Source organism: Pan paniscus, chromosome 2, assembly GCF_029289425.2.
Source record: "Pan paniscus chromosome 2, NHGRI_mPanPan1-v2.0_pri, whole genome shotgun sequence".
NCBI lineage: Eukaryota > Metazoa > Chordata > Mammalia > Primates > Hominidae > Pan > Pan paniscus.
In genome coordinates, this window is record NC_085926.1 from 181,119,574 (window position 1) to 181,144,686 (window position 25,113).

Consider the following 25,113-nt stretch of genomic DNA (forward strand, 5'->3'; position numbering starts at 1 on the left):
GCACAGAACCCTGTCTGCTTCCGGGAGTGTGGAGTGTGTGTCTGATCTGCTGGTGGGAAAAGGAGAAGAAATGCTGAGAGACTCACTGCCAGGGGCTGGTATCAGGCCATTTTCACAGGGGCTGTTGGAGGGTTGACAGCACAGCTCTACTGGACAAGGGAGGGTCCCAGCCAGCAGGGCCTGCCCCTCTGAAACTGTCCCTGTCCCTGTCCCTGAGAGGCCCCACTGAGTGTCAGATGGCACATAAGAGATTTCCTTATGCGCTGGCGTGAAGGAGATGATCAGTTCCAGGAGGCCCCTCCCCCATGCAGAAGAGAAGAAAATGGAAGAAACCGGGTTCTCAGAGTGGCCTGCGGGTGAGTGCCGCCTTGTGCTGTCAGTTCCCTTCATCTTCCAGTTCTGGGTGTACCTAGTATGGTTTCATCAAACTGCCGAGGCCCTGGAATTGAGGGAGGATGCTGAAGGGTGCCAGGCCACAGAAGCAGTAGCAGGAGCTGCAGCAAAGAGCTAGTGCGTCTCCAGCGTCAGCTTTTGGGCCTTGGTGGCATCAAAGGAGATGTACACAGGGCCACTGTACTACGGATGGGATTCTTGGAACAAAAGTTTGAATAATTGATGAGTGTGGAAGTGCTATGCAAAAATTCAATTCAACCTGCAGTTACCAGGCATTCATTCTGTGACAGGCATTATTGTGAGGGTGGCAAGGAGACGGGGAGTCTTTGAGGGACTCAGAGAAGAGCAGGGCATGGTGTTCACCCACAAGAGATCTGAAGACTTTCAAAGTAGTTGGGAAAACAGACATACAACTTTTTTCCCCACCCCACAGCTAGTTGAGGCAAAAGACATATAACTTATACAGTGACAAAATACTACTGACTGTTACTGACACATAACAGCCTGGGCTGGGTCACTGGTGAGAAAAAGGAGGATTCTTGCTTTTGGGGCATTCAAGTCCTGTCCATTAACCATTTCCCAATCCCATATTTATACATCCCATTTTAGACATATTAAGCTGAAGATTGATGTGACATACCCAAAGACACTTAAGGTTGAAGCTGAGAATCTGGGCTAGAAATATAAATCAGGATGGGCTGGGAGCGGTGGTTCACGCCTGTAGTCCCAGCACTTTGGGAGGCCGAGGCGGGCGGATCACTTGAAGTCAGGAGTTCAAGACCAGCCTGGCCAACATGGTGAAACCCCATCTCCAGCAAAAATATAAAAAATTAGCCAGGTGTGGTGGTGCATGACTGTAATCCCAGCTACTCGGGAGGCTGAGGCAGGAGAGTCACTTGAACCCGGGAGGCAGAGGTTACAGTGAAAGGAGATCGTGCCACTGCACTCCAGCCTGGGTGACAGAGCGATACTTCGTTTCAAAAAAAGAAAAAAAAAAAAAAAGAAAGAAATGTAAGTCAAGATTAAAGACAATGGGTGAGATCAGCAAGGAGCATGTGTGCGGAGAAGAGAACACCAAGGAAGGCTGCGTGTGGTGGGAGGTGGCCGGGGGGCAGAGAAAGAGGCAGCGGAGCCAAGGAGATAGGGCGTCGTCTGAATGGTGATGCTGTATCAACAGATGTGAAATTCCCAGAGGTGTGAAACACAGCAGATCCTTTACAGCACGATGACAGGACACAGCATGAGCCTACCTCTGCCAGGTGAGAGGAGCTTTCTGCAACCTGTGATGGGCTCAAGGATGCTGACCATTCATCCGCCCATTGGGATAGCCCAGGCTCTGAGCTCAGCACTCCACCCGTCACTGCGATTGCACTAATCCTCATCCACCCTTGCAGGCAGGTATTACTGTGGGCACAGAGAAGTTTGGTAACTTGCCAGAGATCCTGTGTAGGAAGCCAGGTCAGGAAACAACCAGAGTCTCTCTAACAGCCCAGGCCTTGAATGAACACCGGCCTGCTTCAGAATACATGGCCCGTGATGTGTTTGAATTCACAGATTCACTGGACAGGTTCCCTATAGGGCCTGTGAGGAAATCTGGTCTAACAGAATCCAGAAAGACAAATTTCGCTAAACAGGTCAAGCCTGATACTGCTGCTACGCTTCAGCTGTGTTAAGCCACTCAGTTATCAGACCTGCTTCTCCTTTCATGATTTTAGTAACACAGGCCTCTTCCTGGGGCCCCTGTTGCTCCCACCATCTCCCAGGTTCTCTTGTACTCAGGGTTTAGTCTTCCCTCCCCACTACTAATGATGCATGTGCCTTACTCTCTGATCATCTCTCCTAAATCTGCTACTCCTCTGCTCTTTCTGTGCCTTATCTATCCCTGCCGAGTCTAACATGCAGATTTTGGTCATTCCAAAGTCATGTATAGATCTAATCACAGGGCTCTCTGCTTACCAGCTGCTACTCGGATAAGGAAAGCATGCCAACACGGTCCTCCTTCTTCATGCTGGCCAAGTCAGCATCATTATTATTACCTAAGTTTATTTCTAACACATCTCAATATCTTCATGCACTCCCTCTTGATAAAAGTAACTGAGCATAGCACCATCAATACCATCAAATCTGTCATTCTCTTCCCCTTTCTCTGGGTGGGACAGGAAGCCAGGCTGCTCTAGGAAATATTCCCTAACAAGCAAAGGGGACTTCCCTGTCCTCTTGCATGTGTGATCTGAGCTTGTGTGGATCCCAGAGTGGGCATTCTGGACTACTTGACCTTGCCTATCTCTCCTTCACACCCTCTCGTCTCTCCCTCCTACCACCAAAAAACTTGCATCGTATCTCCAATCTCCAGACATACTTTTGAAACCATTTATCTATCTGGTGTGTTTATCTGTATCTAGTATGATGTGAATATGTGATTTGTATGTGTGTCTACCACTGTTTTGGTCAGTTTGTATTTCTCGTGGGTACAGTTCTATGTGCTCATGTATGTGGAACATATGTATACTGACACATGGACCTAGCTCCAAATGATCTGAAAGGAATATAATTGTAATTGAATATTTGCACAGATATACAACATACACATGTGATGGCTGGGGGAAATGCATGTGGGATTTCAGTCAGCATTTTATTAGAGAAGGGATGTCATTAGTGCTGTATTAACAATGAATCAGCTGATTTGTGGGTCACTGTCAGTGACTCCTTTGCAAATCACACATGTAAATATTTCTGTCTGTGGTCTGATGAACATGCAGTGCCACAGTCTGGGAGATGCTGAGCCATGCCCTGTGTAGGCAGCATATGAAAAGAACTGCATGATTTAAAAGATGCTGACCAGCTTAAGGAAAGCAATTTGAAAACTTCCTAAAAATCTAGTTTGAATGAACAAGTACAATCTTTACAGTTTTCATTTTGTGTGTGTGTTTTTTCTTTTAGAGATGGGGTCTTGCTATGTTGGCCAGGCTGGTCTCTAACTCCTGGGATCAAGCAATCCTCCTGCGGCTCAGCCTCCCAAAGTGCTGGGATTACAGGTGTGAGCCACCGTGTCTGCTGGCCCCATTGTTTTAAACCCTGATTCGAAAATCATACATTTAACTCATTACCTGTCTTGTTCCTTTTACGACAAACTCAAAGCTTTTATTTTACTAAAGTATTTGGGTTAATCTTTTGCTTTTCTGTCATGCTCTGAAATATGTACAATAACAGAATCGCTCAAAATATTATCTCCGTTAAATGTTTTGTGGCTTTAGGGAGAGGTCTAACAACATGCGGGAAACAAGAAATCAAGCGCATACAGGATTCATTTATAATCTCTCTCGTTGAGTAGAAGTCCGCATCTCTCGATATTGTCTGGTTACCTGCATGAAGTATTCTAAAGGAGGAAAATAGCTCAAAGAGGACATTCATGTGCACTCTGGCTTCCAGTTGGCCATTTGAGTAAGTGATCGCAATTAACTGACGAGCGGCAGGGAAACACTTCCTGGAATTCTCATCTACAGACAAGAACAAACTGGGGCGGGGCCCATCACCTTCACCTACGCGCCGGGAGGGTGGCGGCCTGGCGGGCGGGGCCGGGCTCGGGCCGTGACGCCGAGAGGTGCGGGGCGCGCGGCTGGGAGCCTCGCGCCCCCGCCCGGGCCCGCCCCCATCCCGCCCGCATACAGCCCGCATCCCGCCGGGGAAGCGAGCCCAGTCCAGCGCTGCCCGTTCAGTCCTCGCCCAAGATTTAAAGCCCGCAAGTTTTGTTCTTGAGACCAGCGACTTTAGCTCCGATGCGGGAAGGAAAGCCGACCTCCGATTTGGACATTTAAAGAGCTGGGCTTGGACTTCGTGAGTTTCGCTCTAAACTGCCCTTGAAATGAAGCTGGACTTGGAGGTAAAGTCACTGGGAAGCTGGCCTGGGGCGGGGTTTCCCCCTCTTCTCGTATTTTAGAAACGGACAGCGGCAGTGCAGCCCTAGTTTGCTGTAAGTTTCCTTACTTTGTTACTGAGGCCCCCAGAGCTCCAGGCATTAAGTGGTGTGACCAGAAACCTTTTAACAAGACCCGCCTGAGCCTGCGTTAGAGCTCCCGCTCGGAAAGTAAAAGACCATCCTAATCCGCGGAGCTGCGGAACCGGTGTCCCGTGTGGGAGGAACCGCGGCGTTCCCTGGGCGTAGGGCCCGCGAGGCCAGCACAGTCTGCCTCTTGGCGGAGCGCCCTGGGCCGGTGGTTCCGCGCGGAGTTAGTCTGTGGTCAGTTACGTGGTGAAAACACGGCTGTGCCGCGGCCGCATCTTTCCGCGGCCGAGGCCTCTCTGGGTGGGAGTGTTGGCTTCCTTTCCGGATCGCTAAATGGGGAAAGTTCTGGCCGCTCGGCGGGATACGTCTCCAGGCCACGGATGGTTCGTTCTCCGTGCCGCGGCCCCGAGCTGGGCTCCCTGGGTCTCCGGCGCGGGCTCCCGGCATTGGGGGCTGCGGGCCGCCCCCTCCGCCCCGCCCCCGCCCCGCCGCGCCTCCTCGGCCGAGCGGCTCGCGGTCTCCGGCGCGGGAGGCTCCGAGTCTGCCCACTCCGGGCCGAGCGAGGTCTCTGGAGGGGAAGAGTGGCGAGGAGGTGAGGGCACGCCGGCCCTCGCCCGGCGGGTGGCGCCAGGACTTCAGGTGGGAACGCGCGCTTGGGCCGGGGGCGCGCGGCTGGCGTGGACACCGGATCGGGGCCCGCCGCCCTGGCCCGGACCGCGCACGGCCCAGCGCCGGGAAGTCGGGAAGCCGGGAAGCCGGGGAGGCCTCTCCCACCGCGGGCCCCGGCAGCCCGCCCTCTGAAAGCGCGGCGGAGAAGGAGGCTCGTCCCCTCCCCGGAACGCCTTTGTTCCCTCCGGCCTGCCCGCGCGGGTGGCCAGCGGCTGGGACCCAGGCCGGGCCGCCGCCCAGGTGCGGCAGGTAGGCTCGGGGGCCGGGCAGCTCCGGTTGGGGCGGCTTCCCGGGGCCTGCGGGTCCCCGTCCCTGAGGAGTTCCGGCTCCTCGGTGGCGGGACAGGCCCGTGCGCGGGAGCCGCGAGGCGAACGCCGCGCCCACCAATTCGGTTGCCGGCCGGGGGCCCCAGGCTTGCGGCCACCCGCCTCCGGCTGGAGGGCTGAATTCGAGTCGAAAGCCCGTGTCGGGCTGGAAAGAAGAAACCGCCAACCTGAGAACGCTTTCGGCGAGTTACTGGCAGGGGAAATGGGGACAGGGAAGTGGGCAGGCGGGGAGACTGCAGCCGCAGATCTCCCTGGCGGGGAGGTCGTGGCCACTCTTTCCTTTGACTCTGCCTCATTTCATTTTGAATCCTGATGTGACAGAGGCAATTGCTTGCTTGGATACCATATAGGTAAAAGTAACAGTTTTCAACTCGACTCTTGACTACACCCTGTACATTCTTGGCCGGTGTTGGTTTTCTTAGGTTATGGATCATGTTAAAGGGACACCGATGTGGTAACCGCACAGTGGCTGGTGGTGGCCTGAGGCTCATATTTATGGTAATTATCTGATGAAAGTACATCCATCAGAATTGGATTTGTGCCTCTGTGCCTTTATTTTGGGAAACCTTGCCTGGTCCCTGTGGGGGATGGGAGAGGAATGTGAAAAGCCGAAGTTGACCCAGAAAAGGATGATTGAAGGTAGTTGTATTAAGTGGTGGCACCGAAATGATCCCACCCTGAACTTTCTGAAAGGGTGATTAGTGATCAGCAGCTGACGTTATAACTTTCTCAAAATAAATTTATGGTAGATTTTCTATCTGGTCACAAGTGAGGAGGTGAAAGCTGCTTTTTGGGGCCAACTCTTTGCTTTTAAAGCAAGCTAAACGCAATACCAGAAAGGTTTCCATTCTGTACTTAACCTGCTTGTCCTTCTCACTCTTCCTTCTCCTCTCGCACACGCTCTGAGCATTGACTGAGCACTCTGAGGAGGAGGCTGACTCAGGCTGACCCTTCCCGGCCCTGCAAGGCTCTAAGGTAGAACCAGTGTTATCACAGGAAAGGCCCAAGCCAAAGCTCAGAGCAGCTGTTCCTGAGAAAGTGGGAGATGAGGATGAGTAGGAGGTAGAGATGCTTATAACTGCTCTGCCCAGAGAAAACTCAGAAGGTGCAGAAGAGTTTTCAAAATAAAGTGCAGGCCCCATCAAGTAAAAAATGAAACATTGTATTTCATTAAAATGGTGATCAGTTTTCTCTTTTCATAAAAGACATTCAAATGGTGAGATTGTAAAAAAAGAAAAAGAAAAAGAAAACTTTCTAATTCTCAAAAATAGAACAGCTTGAATAATAACTCATGGGTTTTGAAATGGGTCATCTTTTAAAATGGGTCACTTTGGCTAGAATCATTGCACTTGGTGACTTTCACATTGTAAAGGGTCCAGTTCTTTCTGAGGCCCAATTGCACTAGGATCTGCATTTCAGAACACAGGAGGTATCAGGAAGAAACTGGGAGAAATTCAGAAGGAAATTGTCTCTTCTCAGAATAACAAAATGTCCCCTATTCAGGGGGAATTTTATATATGCTGAAGTAAATAGATCTCAGCTTTGAATTTTTATAATACATTATGCCTTTTCTGAAATATTTCCATAGCCATTATTTTAATGCATTGTTAGAATAACCTTGTAAGGAGAGGAATTCATTGTATCTGTGTTCCAGAAACTGAGGCACAGTAAATTACAAGAGCTCTGCCCTTTGATATCGAATCTCTGTGAGCGAAGATGTAACCACAACAGTGTAAATCTAGAATTACTTTCCTTACGGTATGCAATATCTAATTATTATGTATTAGTTTACATATATATAGGGGATGTAAGAATCTTTATATTTAAAGGATAAGAAACTTGATCAGGTGAGATACAAGATTTGAATAAAAAAGCGATTTTTTAGAAACATTTTAATTCTACAAATTCAGTTGCTGGCTTTGATATGTAACTTATTCAGATTTCTCTTCCATAGAAGGCTTTAACACTAGAAGCCAGTTCTCTACAAAAGAGAATATTCTACCAAGTGTGTAGGCAACAAAGCCCAAAAGTTCAAGTTCAAAATACTGTTCTACAGCCTAAGATCCACCTAATATTTCAGATTTGACTCTTCTGCTCCTTTCCTATAACTTTCTATAACTTTTTCATAGTGCTCTAAGCAAAGTAAGTTCAAGGATGGACTCACCTCAAGTTTCCTTCTCTTACTTTAGAGGACCGTATAATCTTATACCTGTGTCATCCTAATTGAAATGTATTTTAAGTGCTTGTGGGAACCATGTTCTTTCCTGTCAAGAATAACGGAAGACCATTATTCCATTAATGGAATAATGGGGAACATGAGAAGGACCATATTCAGTCAATTAGGGATGATACTTCTGCCTCAACAGTATTTGCGATGTGTTAAATGGCCCTTAGCCATCAGATCAGTATTTTTAAAAACTCCTACCTAATTAATGTTTTTTGAGAAGAAGCATATTATGAGTATAGCTCAGTATTCTAAAAAGAAAAAAATCTGAAAAAAAAATCAGCCATCCATTAACTAACCCATCCTGGTAAAGCTACACGAACTGATTCTAGAGAAAGGAAATTTGCACAGATGGAACATCTAATCTGGACTGACATTGTCAACAAGTTATCTCAAATGATCCTGAGAAAACACTGGTAATGGTTTAGAGACAAGTCGAGCTCATGTGACTAGTAAATGGAGAGGCACAGTATACATCTACTTTTGTTGGCATTTAAACACTCTCGGCTTTTTTACTCTCTTTCACCACCATCAGGTCCAGATTCCAGCTTGCACTGGAATATTTATTGACCCTTTGATAGAAGATCTACACCTGAAACATCTCTAAAGTCTTTTTAGCATCCTATCCTGCCCATGGCCTACTACACAGTATGTGATAAGTTAATGTTTGTTGAATTAGTTAAATATACGTATTAACCTACTTTCAGGGCTGCCCGCTGTAATGCCTAGAATAGGGCAGGCACTTAATAAATGGTAGTTAACTTAGACTAAATGTTGATCCACCAAGACAGAAACATGTTACATATACCTCTTGTTTTACACCATCTTCTACTTTTTGTACCTCTGTGTTATAAACCCTCTATCAAGTGTTGTTTCTAAAGACAATGTCCAGAATGGGACGTAGGAACTGCCACTGGACAACAGGCAGACACTGGGTTATATCGTCATCCTGTTTCTGAATCCTGGTTTTTCTTATTATTATTCAACCACAGCTAACCTTTCCGATCTCCTTTTTTCCGTTTTTTCCCTTTACCCTAACTTCTAGCCAAACTAAGTGATTTGACATTTCCCCACTCAAGCCACAACTTTTTCTCTTATGTGCTTAAAAAAAATTCCTGCGTAGTCTCTCTTGGAATGTCTTATTCCTTTATTCCTTGCTCCCTCCACTTCACCCGGTTTTTTTTTTTTTTTTTTTTTTTTTGAGACAGAGTCTCGCTCTGTTGCCCAGGCTGGAGTGCAATGGTGCCATCTCGGCTCACCACAACCTCCGCCTCCTGGGTTCAAGCGATTCTCCTGCTTCAGCCTCCCGAGTAGCTGGGATTACAGGCATGCTCCATCACACCCAGCTAATTTTTGTGTTTTTAGTAGAGATGGGGTTTCACCATGTTAGCCAGGATGGTCTCGATCTCCCGACCTCCTGATCCGCCCGCCTCGGCCTCCCAAAGTGCTGGGATTACAGGCATGAGCCACCGCACCCGGCCCACTTCACCCTTTAAGCCAGTTGAAATGCTCCTTGCCCTACTCCTCCCTTCTCCTTTTCTTTCTCCCATCCAAGTACTAACCAGGCCCAACCCTGCTTAGCTTCTGAGATCAGCCAGGATCAGGTGCATTCAGCAGGGTATGGCTGTAGACTTCTCTTTCTGAGCTGTGTCTTCCTCCTTTCCTCCCCAAACCCACATTTGAATTCTGTTCTAGCTCCTGCTCATTTGCCACCTCTCCCACAAAGCCTTCCCCAGTTTCCATCTTCTCCCTGCTTCCCTCATCTCAGAGGAAAGCTCTTCATTCACAGAGCACCTGGTTTGGGGTCCATAGTTTGTTGTCCCTCGGTATCCTTGGGGAATTAGTCCCAGGACACCACCCCCCCGCCCCCGATATCCATGCATGCTCAAGTCCCTTATATAAAATGGTACAGCATTTATATATAACCTATGCAATATTCCCATGTACTTTTTTTTTTTATTTTTATGTTTTTAGAGATGGGTCTCACTCTGTTGTCCAGGCTGGAGTGCAGAGGCATGTAGCCTTGAGCTCCTGAGTCAAATGATCCTCCTGCCTCCGCCTCCCAAGTAGTTGGGATTACAAGTATGAGCTACCACACCTGGCCCATGTACTTTAAATCATCTCTAGATTACTTATAATACCTAATGCAATATAAATGCTATGTAAACAATTGTTACACGGTATTGTTTAGTGCATAATGACAAGAAAAAAATGTGCATGTTCAGTACAGACACAACCATAAATTTTTTTTTCAAATGTTTTTGATCTGTAGTTGGTTGAATCTGAGGATGCGGAACCCATGAACGTACACGGCCAACTGCATATGGGTTTCTAATAACAGATTCGTGGATGAAGCCCACCCAACATAATGCAACATTTCAAATGTATCTTAGTCAGTTTTTCTGGGGCAAAGCCAGCCTAACAAATCTCAAGAATGTTTGAAAAATTCTAGCTTGAGTGAACGTTGTTCTTCTAGTGACTCAGATAGAGCAGTCATTGTGTCTGAGGAGTCCTAGTGGGGTGGCAGGGGTGGGGCTGGGAGTAGTGGCTATTTGTAGCCTGTTTTATATCACATTAAAGGGCTGGGTATGCATTTTAGGCAATAATTCTTACTCTTATTGATAGGAGAACTTGTATTTTTTATTCATCTACCTTATGATGGATAACTGGTTTACATCTCTTCATCGGGTTTACTTCTTATGTGTCATTTTATGAGCTGACTTTGAATATCTTCAGATTTTCCCTGCCTTTACACATGAAAACGGTTTTGATACAGCTTTTTCATTAGAGAATGGCAGCTTTTCCAGGCCAGGGTGTCTGTGTCTGACTCCTTGCCTTTCATTTTATCCAATACTTGCTTAAAACATCCTCCCTGAGTCCGGTACTTTGTTGCCTCCTCTCCTTCCTTCCACCCCACCTCTTTTTATCACCCTCCTGCGACTTTGGATCTCCATCCTTGGAGTCCCTGAATCTTTTTTGTGGTTGAAAGACTACACCCAAAGGACACAGACTGATGAGGTCACTTCTGCCCACTGTCTAGTACTAGTGAGACCAAGAAGAAGAAGGAGGGAAAACTGAAATGGAAGGTTTGAAAAAGAGTCTGTTAGTGAAGGAAGTAAGAACAGTGCTAACAAAATGCAGCAAAACAGAAATGACTTCACACTTCTGGCAGTGAAGCAAATTCTCATCCATCTTGGGTTGCTTCTCTTGACCCTGCCCACCTGCTCCCCTGCCCTCCCCTCCTGATGAGAACTGCAGGAACACCTGTGCCCATGCCAGGGAAAAAGGGCAGGTGAGGAACACAGGGATGGGGCTGGGACTCACAAGCTGCTCTAAGCTGCCACAGGGTCTGGAATTTGTTGACATTACATGGTTAACTTGGTATCTCGATGCCTCAGTATCTTCTGCAAAATGTGGAGGGAGATCCTTTCTTCCTCAAAGGTTGTTGTAAGGCTTAAAGAGCTACCACATTTGTAAGGCATTTGGAACAGGGCCTGGTATATAGTAGACATACCCATGGTAGTAACTGTTGCTAGACTGGGTAAAAGGAGAAGTTTCTTAAGTAGGCAAGAAAAAAACTGACAACAGTTATATTTAAAAGAGCAAGCAACCGTGTCAGCCCAAACAAGTGTGTTGCAAGAATGAGCACAGAGGGCCAAGCTCAGAAAAGCGAGTGTTTGACCTCTCTGAGACCTCCTTTATATGTCAGCTTTTTTATTTGTTTCAAATTTTGCATAATCAAACTGGTTACTGGGAATTATTGAGTTCATATAACTTCCCTAAAATCTAAGAATAATCTATAATCCCATGGCACCAGTTCCATTAATAAAGACTTAGGGCCTGTCTTTACCCATTTGTTCATTTGAAATTCCCCGTCTTTACTTCCCCCATAACCAGGAAACAGATCTACACCCATGTTTAACTTATAAAGAGATAGAAGTGAGTTTACATAGGTGGAGATCTTGTACCTGGATTCACATTGTAGGTTTTATTACCCAACTTTCCCCTCTGTCCCAAAGCCATGATTGCCAAAGTGGCATTTAAAGTCTTTGGACTAACACTGAATCAAGAACTAACTCTACAAATGTATTCTCTGCAGGAAGATAAGAATTCCAAATGGCTTCTAATTGTTGCCCATGGCTTGAAATAAAGTTCCATATAGCTAAAGCCCCAGCACAAAAACACTTGAAGACAGCCATTAGGTAGAATTTTTTTCTTTTTTAGAGATCTTATATTGGAAATGTAACAGTTGCAAAGATATCTAATGTTTCACCTTAAAATGTGAGTTATAAATTCACATTTCACATTGCCTCCTTCCTCCTTGAGCAAACAGACTAGGCAATTAGTACCAAATAGTAACTAGTTATATTTCTTAACACCGATTATTGTAAGTAATTTATTAAGAAAAAATCTAGGAAGATCAAATTATAGCTTTTCCAGTAAATCTGGGGCTTTTTATTCCTGATCTCTCTCAACAAGGCAGTTTGGCTTCTGAAGATTGGTCCTAGCTATACTTAACAGGAAACAGATGACGAGAAGAAGCCAGGAAAAAAAACTTGGAATATAGAACAAAATGCAGCATAAAGATGGTACAGAAGATTTTATCTTTCTTTCCTTTAGTTATGTGTGGACAGGAACTAAAAACTCTCCCACGTGGGACTTTATTAAGTAATAAAAGTTTAAATGTAAAAGATATAAAGGAATGAGGATATAAAGGAAATTTTTTTAAAAACTGTGACTCACCAGAGGAGCCTTATATAGTGTACTTTCTAAGCATATCACTTTTAAAGGGATCATTATATTTTCATGATGCATGGGGATATTCCAAGTATTAAATTGATTTTTTAAATGAAGAAAATTATCAGTTCAGTCTTGTTTTCTATGTAGGTTTCACTACAGTATTTTATTTCCCCAGCAAGGAAAAAACCAGAGCTAGAACGGAATGATTAAATTTCTTAGTTTTCTTCTAATCTGTTAGTCTTTCCATTAAATTATACTGCCTTCTTATATAGAATTTCTGGGTTTGTTCTTGTTTTGGCAACAACTGAAGTAAGAGAGGATGATTTTATGGTAGAGGTTTGATTCCATTCTAGATTGGTGTTTTTCAGCTATGTAGAACACAATCCATTCATGGTTCAGACAACCGTTTTAGGAGGTTTTCATGTCCAGCATTAAAAAAAAAAAAAAGAATAGAATTGGGCATTCATATATATATATGAATATTTATTAATAAAAGTTTAAAAGATATAAAGGAATGAGGAAGGTATATATATTATATATATATACCAAATTAAAGTATCATAATACTAATTCAAGGATTAGTATTGTTTTATGATACTTTATTATATACACTAAGGGTTAGTCTTGTTTTATGATACTTTAGGTTGGTATACATACATATAGTAAGAATGCAGACATGTCCATGGAAGTTGGCAATATTCAGCCCCCAGCAGGCCCCAGTCAGCAGGACAGGGATTAGGGGAGTCAGGTGAGGCAGGGCTGTATAAGTGCAGGGTTGGAGCCTGTCTTGGTTTACAGTTTTGACATTTTGTTCATTGTGGATTTTTTTCAGTAACTTTGATTTTTTAAAAATATTGCATCAAAATATTATACTGACTACGGAGTTTTTGGTACCCCCTTAAATTGTGCACCTAAAATAAGTGGCTCCCTTGTCTCCCCCTAGTCCCGGCCCGATCAGTATGTTTTACAGAGGGAATGGTGAGTGTTGGGGAACTAGGGAGCCCGTGAGGAGGCGGCCCAGAAGGGGAGGAGGAGCTGATGGTGTGTCTGATGTCTCCTCCTTTCTCTAGGAAGCAGACAGGAGGTGAAGTCTTCAGGGTGGGGGGGACAGAGCCTGGGAGGGGGAGATTTAGCATGGCCGCTGAAGAGACTGGGAAAGGGAGAAGGTCCGGGACAAGTTCAGGAACAGTCACGTAGCACTGAAAACTGCTCAAAGCTAGATAGTGCCATTTGTGGTGACGCTGCCTGCCTGGTAAGTTCCATTTCCCCAGCAGCCCTAGAGGTGTCATAGGAACAGGAAGATGGGGGGGCGCTGGGGTCTGGGGTTGTTGGGGTGGGAGGGCAAAGGTGTCCAATGATTCTGCATCTGAAACGGGGGAGGTGTGTGAGGAAGAAAGGTCAGGAGACTGCTGGGCAGGGTGGGGTGGCAGAAGGTTCTCGATGAATATTTAGAAGTTGCAGCTGAGGAGTGAGTGTACTATAGAGTGAGTATCCTGGAATTTGAGGTCTCAGAAGAAATGCGGTTCTCAGTGAAGCCATGTAAACAACTTCCTGGCTGATAAGGTGTCTTGAGTGTTGGGAGATAACATGATCAAAATGGTATACACACCATAAGGTGTCCTTAGACTTGAGTGTGGTGTAAGTCTACTGAATAAAATGCAGAAATACAGTTCACTGTTGCTTTTCTTCCTGGAAATTGCCCTCCCCAACCTCAAACCAGCTCCCAAGTGGGGCAGGGGCCATCTTTAGACCCTCCTGTAGCACCCAGCACAACCCTAACTATATGGTCAATGTCTCTCTTCCCCACTTAGAGCTCCAAGACCAGGGCCTTGTTTGTCCTGCTTACCCACTCTACCCATTTGTTAACCCCATCTTAATTTTCTGATGAATGAGCCCTTTTTTCATTGACTCCTCCTTTCTCTCCTTCTCCGGAGTTTATTTTTCCTCCAGGCCCATTGCTGTCTCTCCACCTGGAGAGCTTATCCACATTCATGAAATTAGTCATCTTCATGCTCAGAGTACCCACCTGGATCTCTCCAGTCCTGTCTAACTCGTGTTAGATTATTACCCCCTGGACATCTGTACCTTCTTGTCTCTCCATCGCCTCCAACTCAATGCGAGTCTAAAATCAAATACAATCCCCTTCACTCCTAACTCAGGAAACCGGTTTTCCCTCCCTTGTTGGTAATGCTTGAAATTAGCTCTTACTTCTCTTCTTCCTCCTTTACTCGCCATCCCAGGTCATTCATCAGGTCCTGCTAGGTCTTTGATTTTCTTGAAAGGGCCTTCTTTATGCCTTCCTTCCCTCCCCATTTCCACCACCCTCGACTAGGCCTTCCTCACCTCATCCGGCATCAGTGTGAGCCCTTGAGAAACCAGCGTCCTGATCTTCAGGCATTCTGCATTTCACCCCATACCACCATTGCCAGTTTAATCCCTCTTGCTCAAACTTAATAAATACTGAGCAAGGGAGTTACTATAACAAACGAAACCAGAAATTTCTATGACTTCCTGCTGCTTTCTGTACCCCCCTAAGACTCCTCTACCTGATTTTCAAGGTTCTCCATAAGCAGGTTCCCACCTCTCTGCTTTCAAATCTCCTATCTGCCATACACAGTTCTTGTCTAAAACAAAGATTGTTCCTACTCCTGCAGCCACCTAAATCCTAGTCATCCTCAGGCCCTCCTAAAATCCTGACTAATCCAACCCCCACCGATTTCTCTACTAGTCCCAGAGACTTTCCTCTTGTGCCTGGGGTTGGTGTCATGCAGATTAGTGCTGACACACTGTACCTTACCAGGATTTGCCCATTGTTGTCTGTGGGAACTATGCTTTCATGTGGGAACTACGAGTCTTGTCACAAATAGAGTATAAATGCTTTGAGATTGGAGACTGTAAAATACTTCTTCATGATCTGCCACTGTGTCTGGTATAAGAACCCGCAGAGTAAATACTCATATACTTGTAGGATTAATTGAAACAACTGGAGACTGAGGTTGTTTAACTTGTACTTAAAAGTGTGGACCTCCCCATCTTGATTAAAACTTCAAAACGGATAGCAGGTGAAACATATTATCTCAGCATCACAAAAGTAGACTCAACAAAGAAATGAGTTGACAGCAGGGTTAAGGTTTACAACAATCAGGGATTATTGCAGGGAAACTTGTAGCCTTTGGGTGTTCTAACTAGTTTTTTCCCAAAAAGTTTAAAGAGCTCTCTTGTGAAAGAATATTCTTATGAGTAACTGAGGGGCACGGCTCCTGGACTGAAAAGTATTTGGGATCTGTCACCTCTTTTCTGATGTTCGTACTTCTATTCTTTATTCTTCTGACTACCTCGATTAGAAAAGATAATACTAAGAATACCTGTCCCTTCTTCTCAGTCCAAATAGAAGCAAACCCAGGTTGTATTTGAGATATCTGCATATTTTCTTCTAAGCAATTCTTTGTCCTCTTCTCTCCCATGCTTTTTCTATTTCCTATTTTCAGCAGGCTCTGAAGTCATTTATAATTTTTACTGCCCCTCGGTGACATTACATGGATATTCATCCCTGATTTGCAGATTAAAGCACCGAATCAGAGTGAGGTGAGGGTTGCCCAAGGTTACACAATAAATCTGGCCCCAAACAGGGGTAACCCTTGAGTTTCTAGCCTGTTGATTGGCCACTGACCCGTGCTGCAGGCACACAAAGGAAGCTGCACCCACAGCAGTCTGTTGTGGATGGTTGCTGAGCTGCGCATTCGGCATTGGGCTTGCTTTGTTTCCTGCCAGGCCCAGCATTTTCTTATACCAGATCGGCAGGCTTGTGGGCTTCTTCCTAGGTCCCTCCCCTGCACTCTGAATAGGAAAGCTGGAAGCTGTACTTTAGAGAAGCTTTAAGACGCCGTAAGAAACCAGAAGAGTGAGCGCCAGTTGTATGTGCGTGGTCTCCATCCGCAAAGCCGGAGCTGGGCGCAACAGGGTTGACTTGTAATTGATCAATTTAGATCGGGGGCAGGCCGGGGGAGGGCAGTGCTTTTGATTTAGGCTGGGAAAGGCCTCCTAGTGACTATGTTCAATTTGGAGGAATTCAGATGTTCTTTTGTTATACAAGTGAAGCTGTGTAATACAAATGAGGAGTTTTACCTTTCCTAAATCTTCCCCTTATCGTTCCAGTATTATCAGTGAGATCTGGTTGTGATTTATGTAAATGTTGGCTAAAAAATTCAGACTACTGAGGGGGAGAATTCTCACGTTACAGCTTCACATGCTGTGCTGAACTAAATAAGTAGCGTGGGATGTTGGCTTTGTGACAGGTCTTTTGTCATTTTTCAGAAGCATTTTGACTTGTTGATGTCAATTTGGAACAGCTGAAAAAATACAGGAAAATAAGATAAATACGTACATGTTGAGGGTGGGGACAAAATGAAGGTTCTGAACCAGCTGCCGGCTTACAGTAGCCATATAAGCAGCAGCAGCAATGCACCAACCTGGTGAGTAATAGGCCTGATTCACTGGACAGATACTAGCACCTTTAATGAGTCAGATAGATGCACAATGGGTGTGGGAGCAGTTGGACTTGTGGGCAGAAAGTCTAGCAAGAAGCTCAGACTTGCAAACAACTGTAGGACGTGCAAAGCAAGCTGGCATTGGAGCTTGCCGGGCACAGCTGCTCAGGAATAGGCAGCTGGTTTTCCCTTTGATCCCTGAGATTCCAAAGGTTACTCTCCTCTTTGTTCCCTTCCCAGGGTCAATTAGAGTAGAAACTGCAGATGCTTTTCAGTTGAGAATTTTCCTAGAATTCTCAAAAATGTGTATGCTGGCTTAAAATCTGCCATCAAGAATTCTACCTTGCTTTAAGCCTCCAGTTCCTTCCAGATGTATGGTGGAGGAGGCCAGAGGGCCCTTGTTTTGGGGCTTCAGAGGATGGTTGTTATCTGGATGAGCACTGTGGAAAGACTGAGAGAGCAACTGAGAGAAAGTGGGCCCCTGAATGAAAGTGATTTTGCAAATTTTAGGCAGATGCCACCATCAGAAACTGATATTTTCTGACGTCTTTCTCACCTTCCTCTAGAGCATTCAGTCCAGAAATGACCAGCCTGTCCAAAGGGGGAAATTACTGATATTGATCTGTTCCTTAGAGCAGTGTTTCAGTCTTTTTTTTTTTTTTTTTTTTTTGAGATGGAATCTCATTCTGTCACCCAGGCTGGAGTGCAGTGGCACGATCTCGGCTCAGTGCAACCTCCACCTTCCTGATTCAAGTGATTCTCCTGCCTCAGCCTCCCAAGAAGCTGGAATTACAGGTGTGCACCACCACACCCGGCTAATTTTTGTATTTTTTATAGAGATGGGGTTTCACCATGTTGCCAGGCTGGTCTCAAACTCCTGACCTCAAGTGATCCTCCTTCCTCGGCCTCCCAAAGCTCTAGGATTACAGGCGTGAGCCACCATGCCCGGCCTTCAGCCTTTGTGATATTAAAGCACAGCAACACATTTCCCATTACACCCCTGAACACACACACACATAAAACCCAAAAGTTTCACAAAATGATTCTTGCTCTTACTACTCTCAGTACACTCTGCATTTAAAAAAAAAAAATGCTGGTTGTGGCTTCCTAAGTGGTGCGTGCAGTTTTCAAATCAATGCCCTTGGCGATAAAGTGTGCCCTATACTGATTATCTCTGGACAAAGTCTGAATGGGGCTTGGCTCTAATCTCTAGTCCTCATTGGGCATTTTACATACCTGGCCTTTGCCTCCACCCTGATGTGGAGTGATCATGGGGGTGGGAAATATAGCTGGATCCGAAAGCTCTGAAGTGGGGATGGAGGTGTCACAGCTGAGGCTAGGCCCATTCTGCAGGGCACTCAGTGTGTACAGTTGGTTTTCTATCAGGGGTCAACCGGCGGGGGGACTTGAGAACAGATCTCTGGGCACAAAGCAGGGCCTTTGCCCTGGGGCTTGCTATGTGGCTCAGCCTACACGGCTCTCTCCCTGTCAGTCCTGTCCAAAGCCCAGGAAACTAATGTACCACCCCTGAGGAAGAGAGCCTACCTTTCCATCCAAGGAAGTGTTTTACCTGTGGTAAACACGGGGGACAGAATTCTTGAGGAAGGAGGGCGCTGCGTCCCAGTGGTGGAGGAAAAGAGAGGACCTGGCGTAAGCAGCCATGGCATGGACCTCATCCGAGGTGGCACCTGGCTAGGGTCCTGACCCCCAATCCTTCCCCAGTAACCATCACTTTGAGTAAACAGTGGCTCCACCCCCGGCATGGTTCTTTGCACCAACATTTGGGGAATGCCTACCAGGGGTCACACACTGACCTGGATGCTGAGTGTAGGGCGTCCACAACATCGTGCCTAAAAAGTCTCTGTATGGGGTATAAGAAGGTGCTGGGGCAATACAGATGAGATGAGAAGCATCTTTCAGGGAATGGGTTGATCCCAATTCAGGCTTCCCAGAGAAGGATGTCTGTAGACTTCATATTAGCAAGGGAGGAAGGGTAGCGAGGCCACAGGACTGCTGGTGTAAAGACCAGGGCATATGAAATGGCAAGTGTGACTGTGCTTTCAGCCAATAATTTGGTATTGTCAAATGATGGGACCAAACAGCTGGAGAGGCAGATCCTAAAGGGTCCTGTGGGCCAGGCTGGACTTCATCTTGTCACTAACTAATGGAGAGGCTCTGAAGGAGTTAAAAGAGCTCAGTTTGTCTCGTGGTTAAATCCAAGTTTTACAAAGGTCACTGACTGTAAAGTGGAAGGTGGGCTGGCCAGGGGATCATCTAGCCTGGGTGAGAAGTGATGATAACATGCAGGGGTGAAGAGAGATTTAGAAGAAGTGATTCACAGGATTAAACATTTAGATAATGGAAGTGGAGAAAATGGGGGGGGCGCGGTTCCAGATTTCAGGCATAGATGAAAGAAGTGCAGTTAGGCACATGTAAAGAGAAACAGGAACAGCAGGTTTTAGGGGAGAAGATAACAGAATGGGTGAGAAATGACACTGAGTACCCTAGTGTGCTAGGTAATGATCTGTCTACTTCCCTTCATTTGTCATGTATATTCCCATTTAATTTGCATAAAGACTTCGAGTTAAACGGTCTTACCCCAATTTGTCAAATTTCTGCGTTAGATGCATGATATGGTACAAGAAACCGTAAGTGGCTAAGGCGGCATTGGTGTTCAGATTGCCTGACTACAAAGGCAGTGCTTGTTGGCTACATTCTGTTGCTTCCCAGTTTAGAACATGATACATTGAGGCGCCTGCTGCATTTCCAAATAAAAAAGTACAGAAAGAAGGTGGCTGTATAAATCTGGGGCTCACAAAGTAATTTTGATTATTGAGAGTTTGCTTTCAAGGAGCAAACTGTGACTCCTTGATTATGAACCTTAATTTAAAAAAAAAGAAAAAAGAAGTCTTACTCTTATTCCTGCCTTGTCTGGGGCAAGCCTTAATGGATTTTTACTGCTGTGAATTTTCTTTTCATTGAAGATTTTGCCTTGATCTATGTATCTGCTTTCATCCTGACCATATTCAAGTCAGTATATTCATGAATGTACCTGTTTGTGAAATTTGAACTTAAGTATACACGATTATAGCCGTTTGGGAAGTTTTTTGTTTTTTTTTTTTAAGAGTAGGAGTAGAAAAAGGTCTCTGTACTCTGAATGGGAAGACAGTGTAAAGCAATTTTTTCCCTTTTCCTGTCCTCCTTTAAAAAAAATAAACAGCCATATGCCTCTGCTAAATACTAACTGCCTCATCACCTTTTGTGCAGACAGGGCAGGTTACATTTGGTTTTAAGGAATCAGGAATATGTTTCTTTCCAGCACCTTAGTAACCCACGCAATTGTGATTCTTTTCTCTTCTTGACTCTGATAGGTGGCATGGAATGTTCACATGGGAGAGCCGCATGAGGCCGCCCACCACACTTCCTGAAGGATGCCCGTGTGGAAGAATTTTGACGTGCCAGTGTCCTCGTTCTACAGGGTGTTCCATTCTTCCGCAATCTCAGAAAAATGGGACTAAAAGAAACTAGTTTGTAAAATAAGAAGACTTCCATTTTTAATGACCAACATGTATTAAGATGGACACCTACTCTACGAAACACGAAGCTCTATGGTCTGGAAGAAGCCAGTGCCTGTTTAAAACCGATCCTAACTAAAAACAGACTTGAGTGGATATGAGAATGTTGGTTAGTGGCAGAAGAGTCAAAAAATGGCAGTTAATTATTCAGTTATTTGCTACTTGTTTTTTAGCGAGCCTCATGTTTTTTTGGGAACCAATCGATAATCACATTGTGAGCCATATGAAGTCATATTCTTACAGATACCTCATAAATAGCTATGACTTTGTGAATGATACCCTGTCTCTTAAGCACACCTCAGCGGGGCCTCGCTACCAATACTTGATTAACCACAAGGAAAAGTGTCAAGCTCAAGATGTCCTCCTTTTACTGTTTGTAAAAACTGCTCCTGAAAACTATGATCGACGTTCCGGAATTAGAAGGACGTGGGGCAATGAAAATTATGTTCGGTCTCAGCTGAATGCCAACATCAAAACTCTGTTTGCCTTAGGAACTCCTAATCCACTGGAGGGAGAAGAACTACAAAGAAGACTGGCTTGGGAAGATCAAAGGTATAATGATATAATTCAGCAAGACTTTGTTGATTCTTTCTACAATCTTACTCTGAAATTACTTATGCAGTTCAGTTGGGCAAATACCTATTGTCCACATGCCAAATTTCTTATGACTGCTGATGATGACATATTTATTCACATGCCAAATCTGATTGAGTACCTTCAAAGTTTAGAACAAATTGGTGTTCAAGACTTTTGGATTGGTCGTGTTCATCGTGGTGCCCCTCCCATTAGAGATAAAAGCAGCAAATACTACGTGTCCTATGAAATGTACCAGTGGCCAGCTTACCCTGACTACACAGCCGGAGCTGCCTATGTAATCTCCGGTGATGTAGCTGCCAAAGTCTATGAGGCATCACAGACACTAAATTCTAGTCTTTACATAGACGATGTGTTCATGGGCCTCTGTGCCAATAAAATAGGGATAGTACCGCAGGACCATGTGTTTTTTTCTGGAGAGGGTAAAACTCCTTATCATCCCTGCATCTATGAAAAAATGATGACATCTCATGGACACTTAGAAGATCTCCAGGACCTTTGGAAGAATGCTACAGATCCTAAAGTAAAAACCATTTCCAAAGGTTTTTTTGGTCAAATATACTGCAGATTAATGAAGATAATTCTCCTTTGTAAAATTAGCTATGTGGACACATACCCTTGTAGGGCTGCGTTTATCTAATAGTACTTGAATGTTGTATGTTTTCACTGTCACTGAGTCAAACCTGGATGAAAAAAACCTTTAAATGTTTGTCTATACCCTAAGTAAAATGAGGACGAAAGACAAATATTTTGAAAGCCTAGTCCATCAGAATGTTTCTTTGATTCTAGAAGCTGTTTAATATCACTTATCTACTTCATTGCCTAAATTCATTTCAAAGAATTTGTATTTAGAAAAGGTTTATATTATTAGTGAAAACAAAACTAAAGGGAAGTTCAAGTTCTCATGTAATGCCACATATATACTTGAGGTGTAGAGATGTTATTAAGAAGTTTTGATGTTAGAATAATTGCTTTTGGAAAATACCGAATGAACGTATAGTACAACATTTCAAGGAAATGAATATATTGTTAGACCAGGTAAGCAAGTTTATTTTTGTTAAAGAGCACTTGGTGGAGGTAGTAGGGGCAGGGAAAGGTCAGCATAGGAGAGAAAGTTCATGAATCTGGTAAAACAAAGTCTCTTGTTCTTAAGAGGAGATGTAGAAAAATGTGTACAATGTTATTATAAACAGACAAATCACGTCTTACCACATCCATGTAGCTACTGGTGTTAGAGTCATTAAAATACCTTTTTTTGCATCTTTTTTCAAAGTTTAATGTGAACTTTTAGAAAAGTGATTAATGTTGCCCTAATACTTTATATGTTTTTAATGGATTTTTTTTTTAAGTATTAGAAAATGACACATAACACGGGCAGCTGGTTGCTCATAGGGTCCTTCTCTAGGGAGAAACCATTGTTAATTCAAATAAGCTGATTTTAATGAAGTTTTCAACTGGTTTTTAAATATTCAATATTGGTCTGTGTTTAAGTTTGTTATTTGAATGTAATTTACATAGAGGAATATAATAATGGAGAGACTTCAAATGGAAAGACAGAACATTACAAGCCTAATGTCTCCATAATTTTATAAAATGAAATCTTAGTGTCTAAATCATTGTACTGATGACTAAAATTAACCCACTCCTCCCCAGCAAGGTCTTATAAACCACAGCACTTTGTTCCAAGTTCAGACTTTTAAATTGAGAGCATTAAACATCAAAGGTATAATATCTAAAACAATTTATTTTTCATCAATAACTGTCAGAGGTGATCTTTATTTTCTAAATATTTCAAACTTGAAAACAGAGTAAAAAAGTGATAGAAAAGTTGCCAGTTTGGGGTTTAAAGCATTTTTAAAGCTGCATGTTCCTTGTAATCAAAGAGATGTGTCTGAGATCTAATAGAGTAAGTTACATTTATTTTACAAAGCAGGATAAAAATGTGGCTATAATACACACTACCTCCCTTCACTACAGAAAGAATTAGGTGGTGTCTACTGCTAGGGAGATTATATGAAGGCCAAAATAATGACTTCAGCAAAAGTGACTGAACTCACTCTAAGACCTTTGACTGCAGAGGCACCTGTTAGGGAAAATCAGATGTCTCATATAATAAGGTAATGTCGGAAACATGCAAAACAAAACTAAAAAAGATTTCTCAGTATACACAACTGGATGATGATACTTACAGTTTTTAGCAGGTAGCTTGTTAATGTTTACAGAAATTTTAATTTTTTTCTATTTTGAAATTTGAGGCTTGTTTACATTGCTTAGATAATTTAGTATTTTTAACTAATGTCAAAACTACAGTGTCAAACATTCTAGGTTGTAGTTACTTTCAGAGTAGATACAGGGTTTTAGATCATTACAGTTTAAGTTTTCTGACCAATTAAAAAAAGTAGATAAAAGCATATTTGACCAAGCAACAAGCTTATAATTAATTTTTATTAGTTGATTGTTTAATGATGTATTGCCTTTTGCCCACATATACCCTGTGTATCTACACTTGGAAGTGTTTAAGGTTGCCATTGGTTGAAAACATAAGTGTCTCTGGCCATCAAAGTGATCTTGTTTACAGCAGTGCTTTTGTGAAACAATTATTTATTTGCTGAAAGAGCTCTTCTGAACTGTGTCCTTTTAATTTTTGCTTAGAATAGAATGGAGCAAGTTTAAATTTCAAGGAAATATGAAGGCACTTCCTTTTTTTCTAAGAAGGAAGTTGCTAGATGATTCCTTCATCACACTTACTTAAAGTACTGAGAAGAGTATCTGTAAATAAAAGGGTTCCAACCTTTTAAAAAAGAAGGAAAAAACTTTTTGGTGCTCCAGTGTAGGGCTATCTTTTTAAAAAATGTCAACAAAGGGAAAATAAACTATCAGCTTGGATGGTCACTTGAATAGAAGATGGTTATACACAGTGTTATTGTTAAAATTTTTTTACCTTTTGGTTGGTTTGCATCTTTTTTCCATATTGTTAATTTTATACCAAAATGTTAAATATTTGTATTATTTGAATTTTGCTCTTGTATGGCAAAATAATTAGTGAGTTTAAAAAAAATCTATGGTTTCCAATAAACAACTGAAAAATTATCATGAGATGTGTATTTAAACTTTTTCATGAACATTGCTTATATAATCATTCCTTCTGTCTTAATGTACTACATGGTCTTAGCCCTGTTCCTATAGGATTATCATGTTCTCTGCATTATAGAGCCACCTAAGATGTACTTTTTGTTAAATGACTCATGCTGGAATATCTGGATGGGGAGATGTTCTTTCCTAATGTAGTCATGTGCCACAAAATGACGTTTCGGTTAATGATGGATCACATACATGATGATAGTCCCATGAAATTGTAATGGAGCTGCCCTATACAGGTGTACCATTTTTTATCTTTTATTTCAGATTTTTACTGTACCTTTTGTATATTTAGATGTGTTTAGATACACAAATACTTTCCATTGTCTTACAATTGCCTGCAGTATTCAGTACAGTAACATGCTGTACGGGTTTGTAGCCCAGGAGCAATAGGCTCTACCATATAGCTAGTTGTCTAGTAGGCTATTCCATCTAGGTTCTCGTATGTATAACCTGGGATGTTTGCACATCGATGTGGTCACCTAAAGATGCATTTATTGGCCAGGCGCCATGGCTCACGCCTGTAATCCCAGCACTTTGGGAGGCCGAGGCAGGTGGACCACCTGAGGTTAGGAGTTTGAGACCAGCCTGACCAACATGGTGAAACCCCATCTCTACTAAAAATACAAAAATTAGCCAGGTGTGGTGGCACACACCAGTAATCCCAACTACTCCGGAGGCTGAGGCAGGAGAATTGCTTGAACCTGGGAGAGGGAGGTTGCAATGACCCGAGATTGTGCCACTGCACTCCAACCTGGACGACAGAGCGAGACTGTCTCAAAAATAAAACCAAAAATGCATTTCTCAGAACTTATCCTCATTGTTAAGCAATGCATGACTATAATCTGTTAAGAGAGGGAAGAAATCACCTGTAGTTATAGCGCTTTAAGATACCATTTGAAAAGGTTACATTTTCCTTTTCTTTGGCACGGTTAGCTGTCTGAAATACAGTCAATTTTAACCC

General features: G+C 43.7%; 2 protein-coding genes across 9 annotated transcripts in view; one reads left to right on the forward strand and one right to left on the reverse strand.

The window, feature by feature from the left end:
* On the forward strand, positions 1–24,102 carry B3GNT5 (UDP-GlcNAc:betaGal beta-1,3-N-acetylglucosaminyltransferase 5). Of its 7 annotated transcripts, none has more exons than XM_003831984.5 (3): positions 1–356; positions 3,648–4,273; positions 20,214–24,102. In XM_003831984.5, the coding sequence occupies exon 3, from the start codon at positions 20,515–20,517 to the stop codon at positions 21,649–21,651; it is 1,137 nt and encodes a 378-aa protein (XP_003832032.1). In that variant the 5' UTR covers positions 1–356; positions 3,648–4,273; positions 20,214–20,514; the 3' UTR covers positions 21,652–24,102. The 7 variants fall into 7 exon arrangements, with proteins under 7 accessions (XP_003832032.1, XP_034813675.1, XP_034813674.1 ...); XM_055110731.2 differs by lacking the exons at positions 1–356; positions 3,648–4,273 and adding exons at positions 5,099–5,741; positions 7,046–7,149; XM_055110732.2 differs by lacking the exons at positions 1–356; positions 3,648–4,273 and adding exons at positions 5,099–5,573; positions 7,046–7,149.
* MCF2L2 (MCF.2 cell line derived transforming sequence-like 2) overlaps positions 1–25,113 on the reverse strand; it is a 249,891-nt gene that overhangs the window by 69,765 nt on the left and 155,013 nt on the right. The window lies entirely within an intron of this gene.

What these genes read in the sequence shown, in the direction of transcription:
- B3GNT5 (XM_003831984.5), top strand. Translation starts at nt 20,515, where the DNA reads ATGAGAATGTTGGTTAGTGGCAGAAGAGTCAAAAAATGGCAGTTAATT.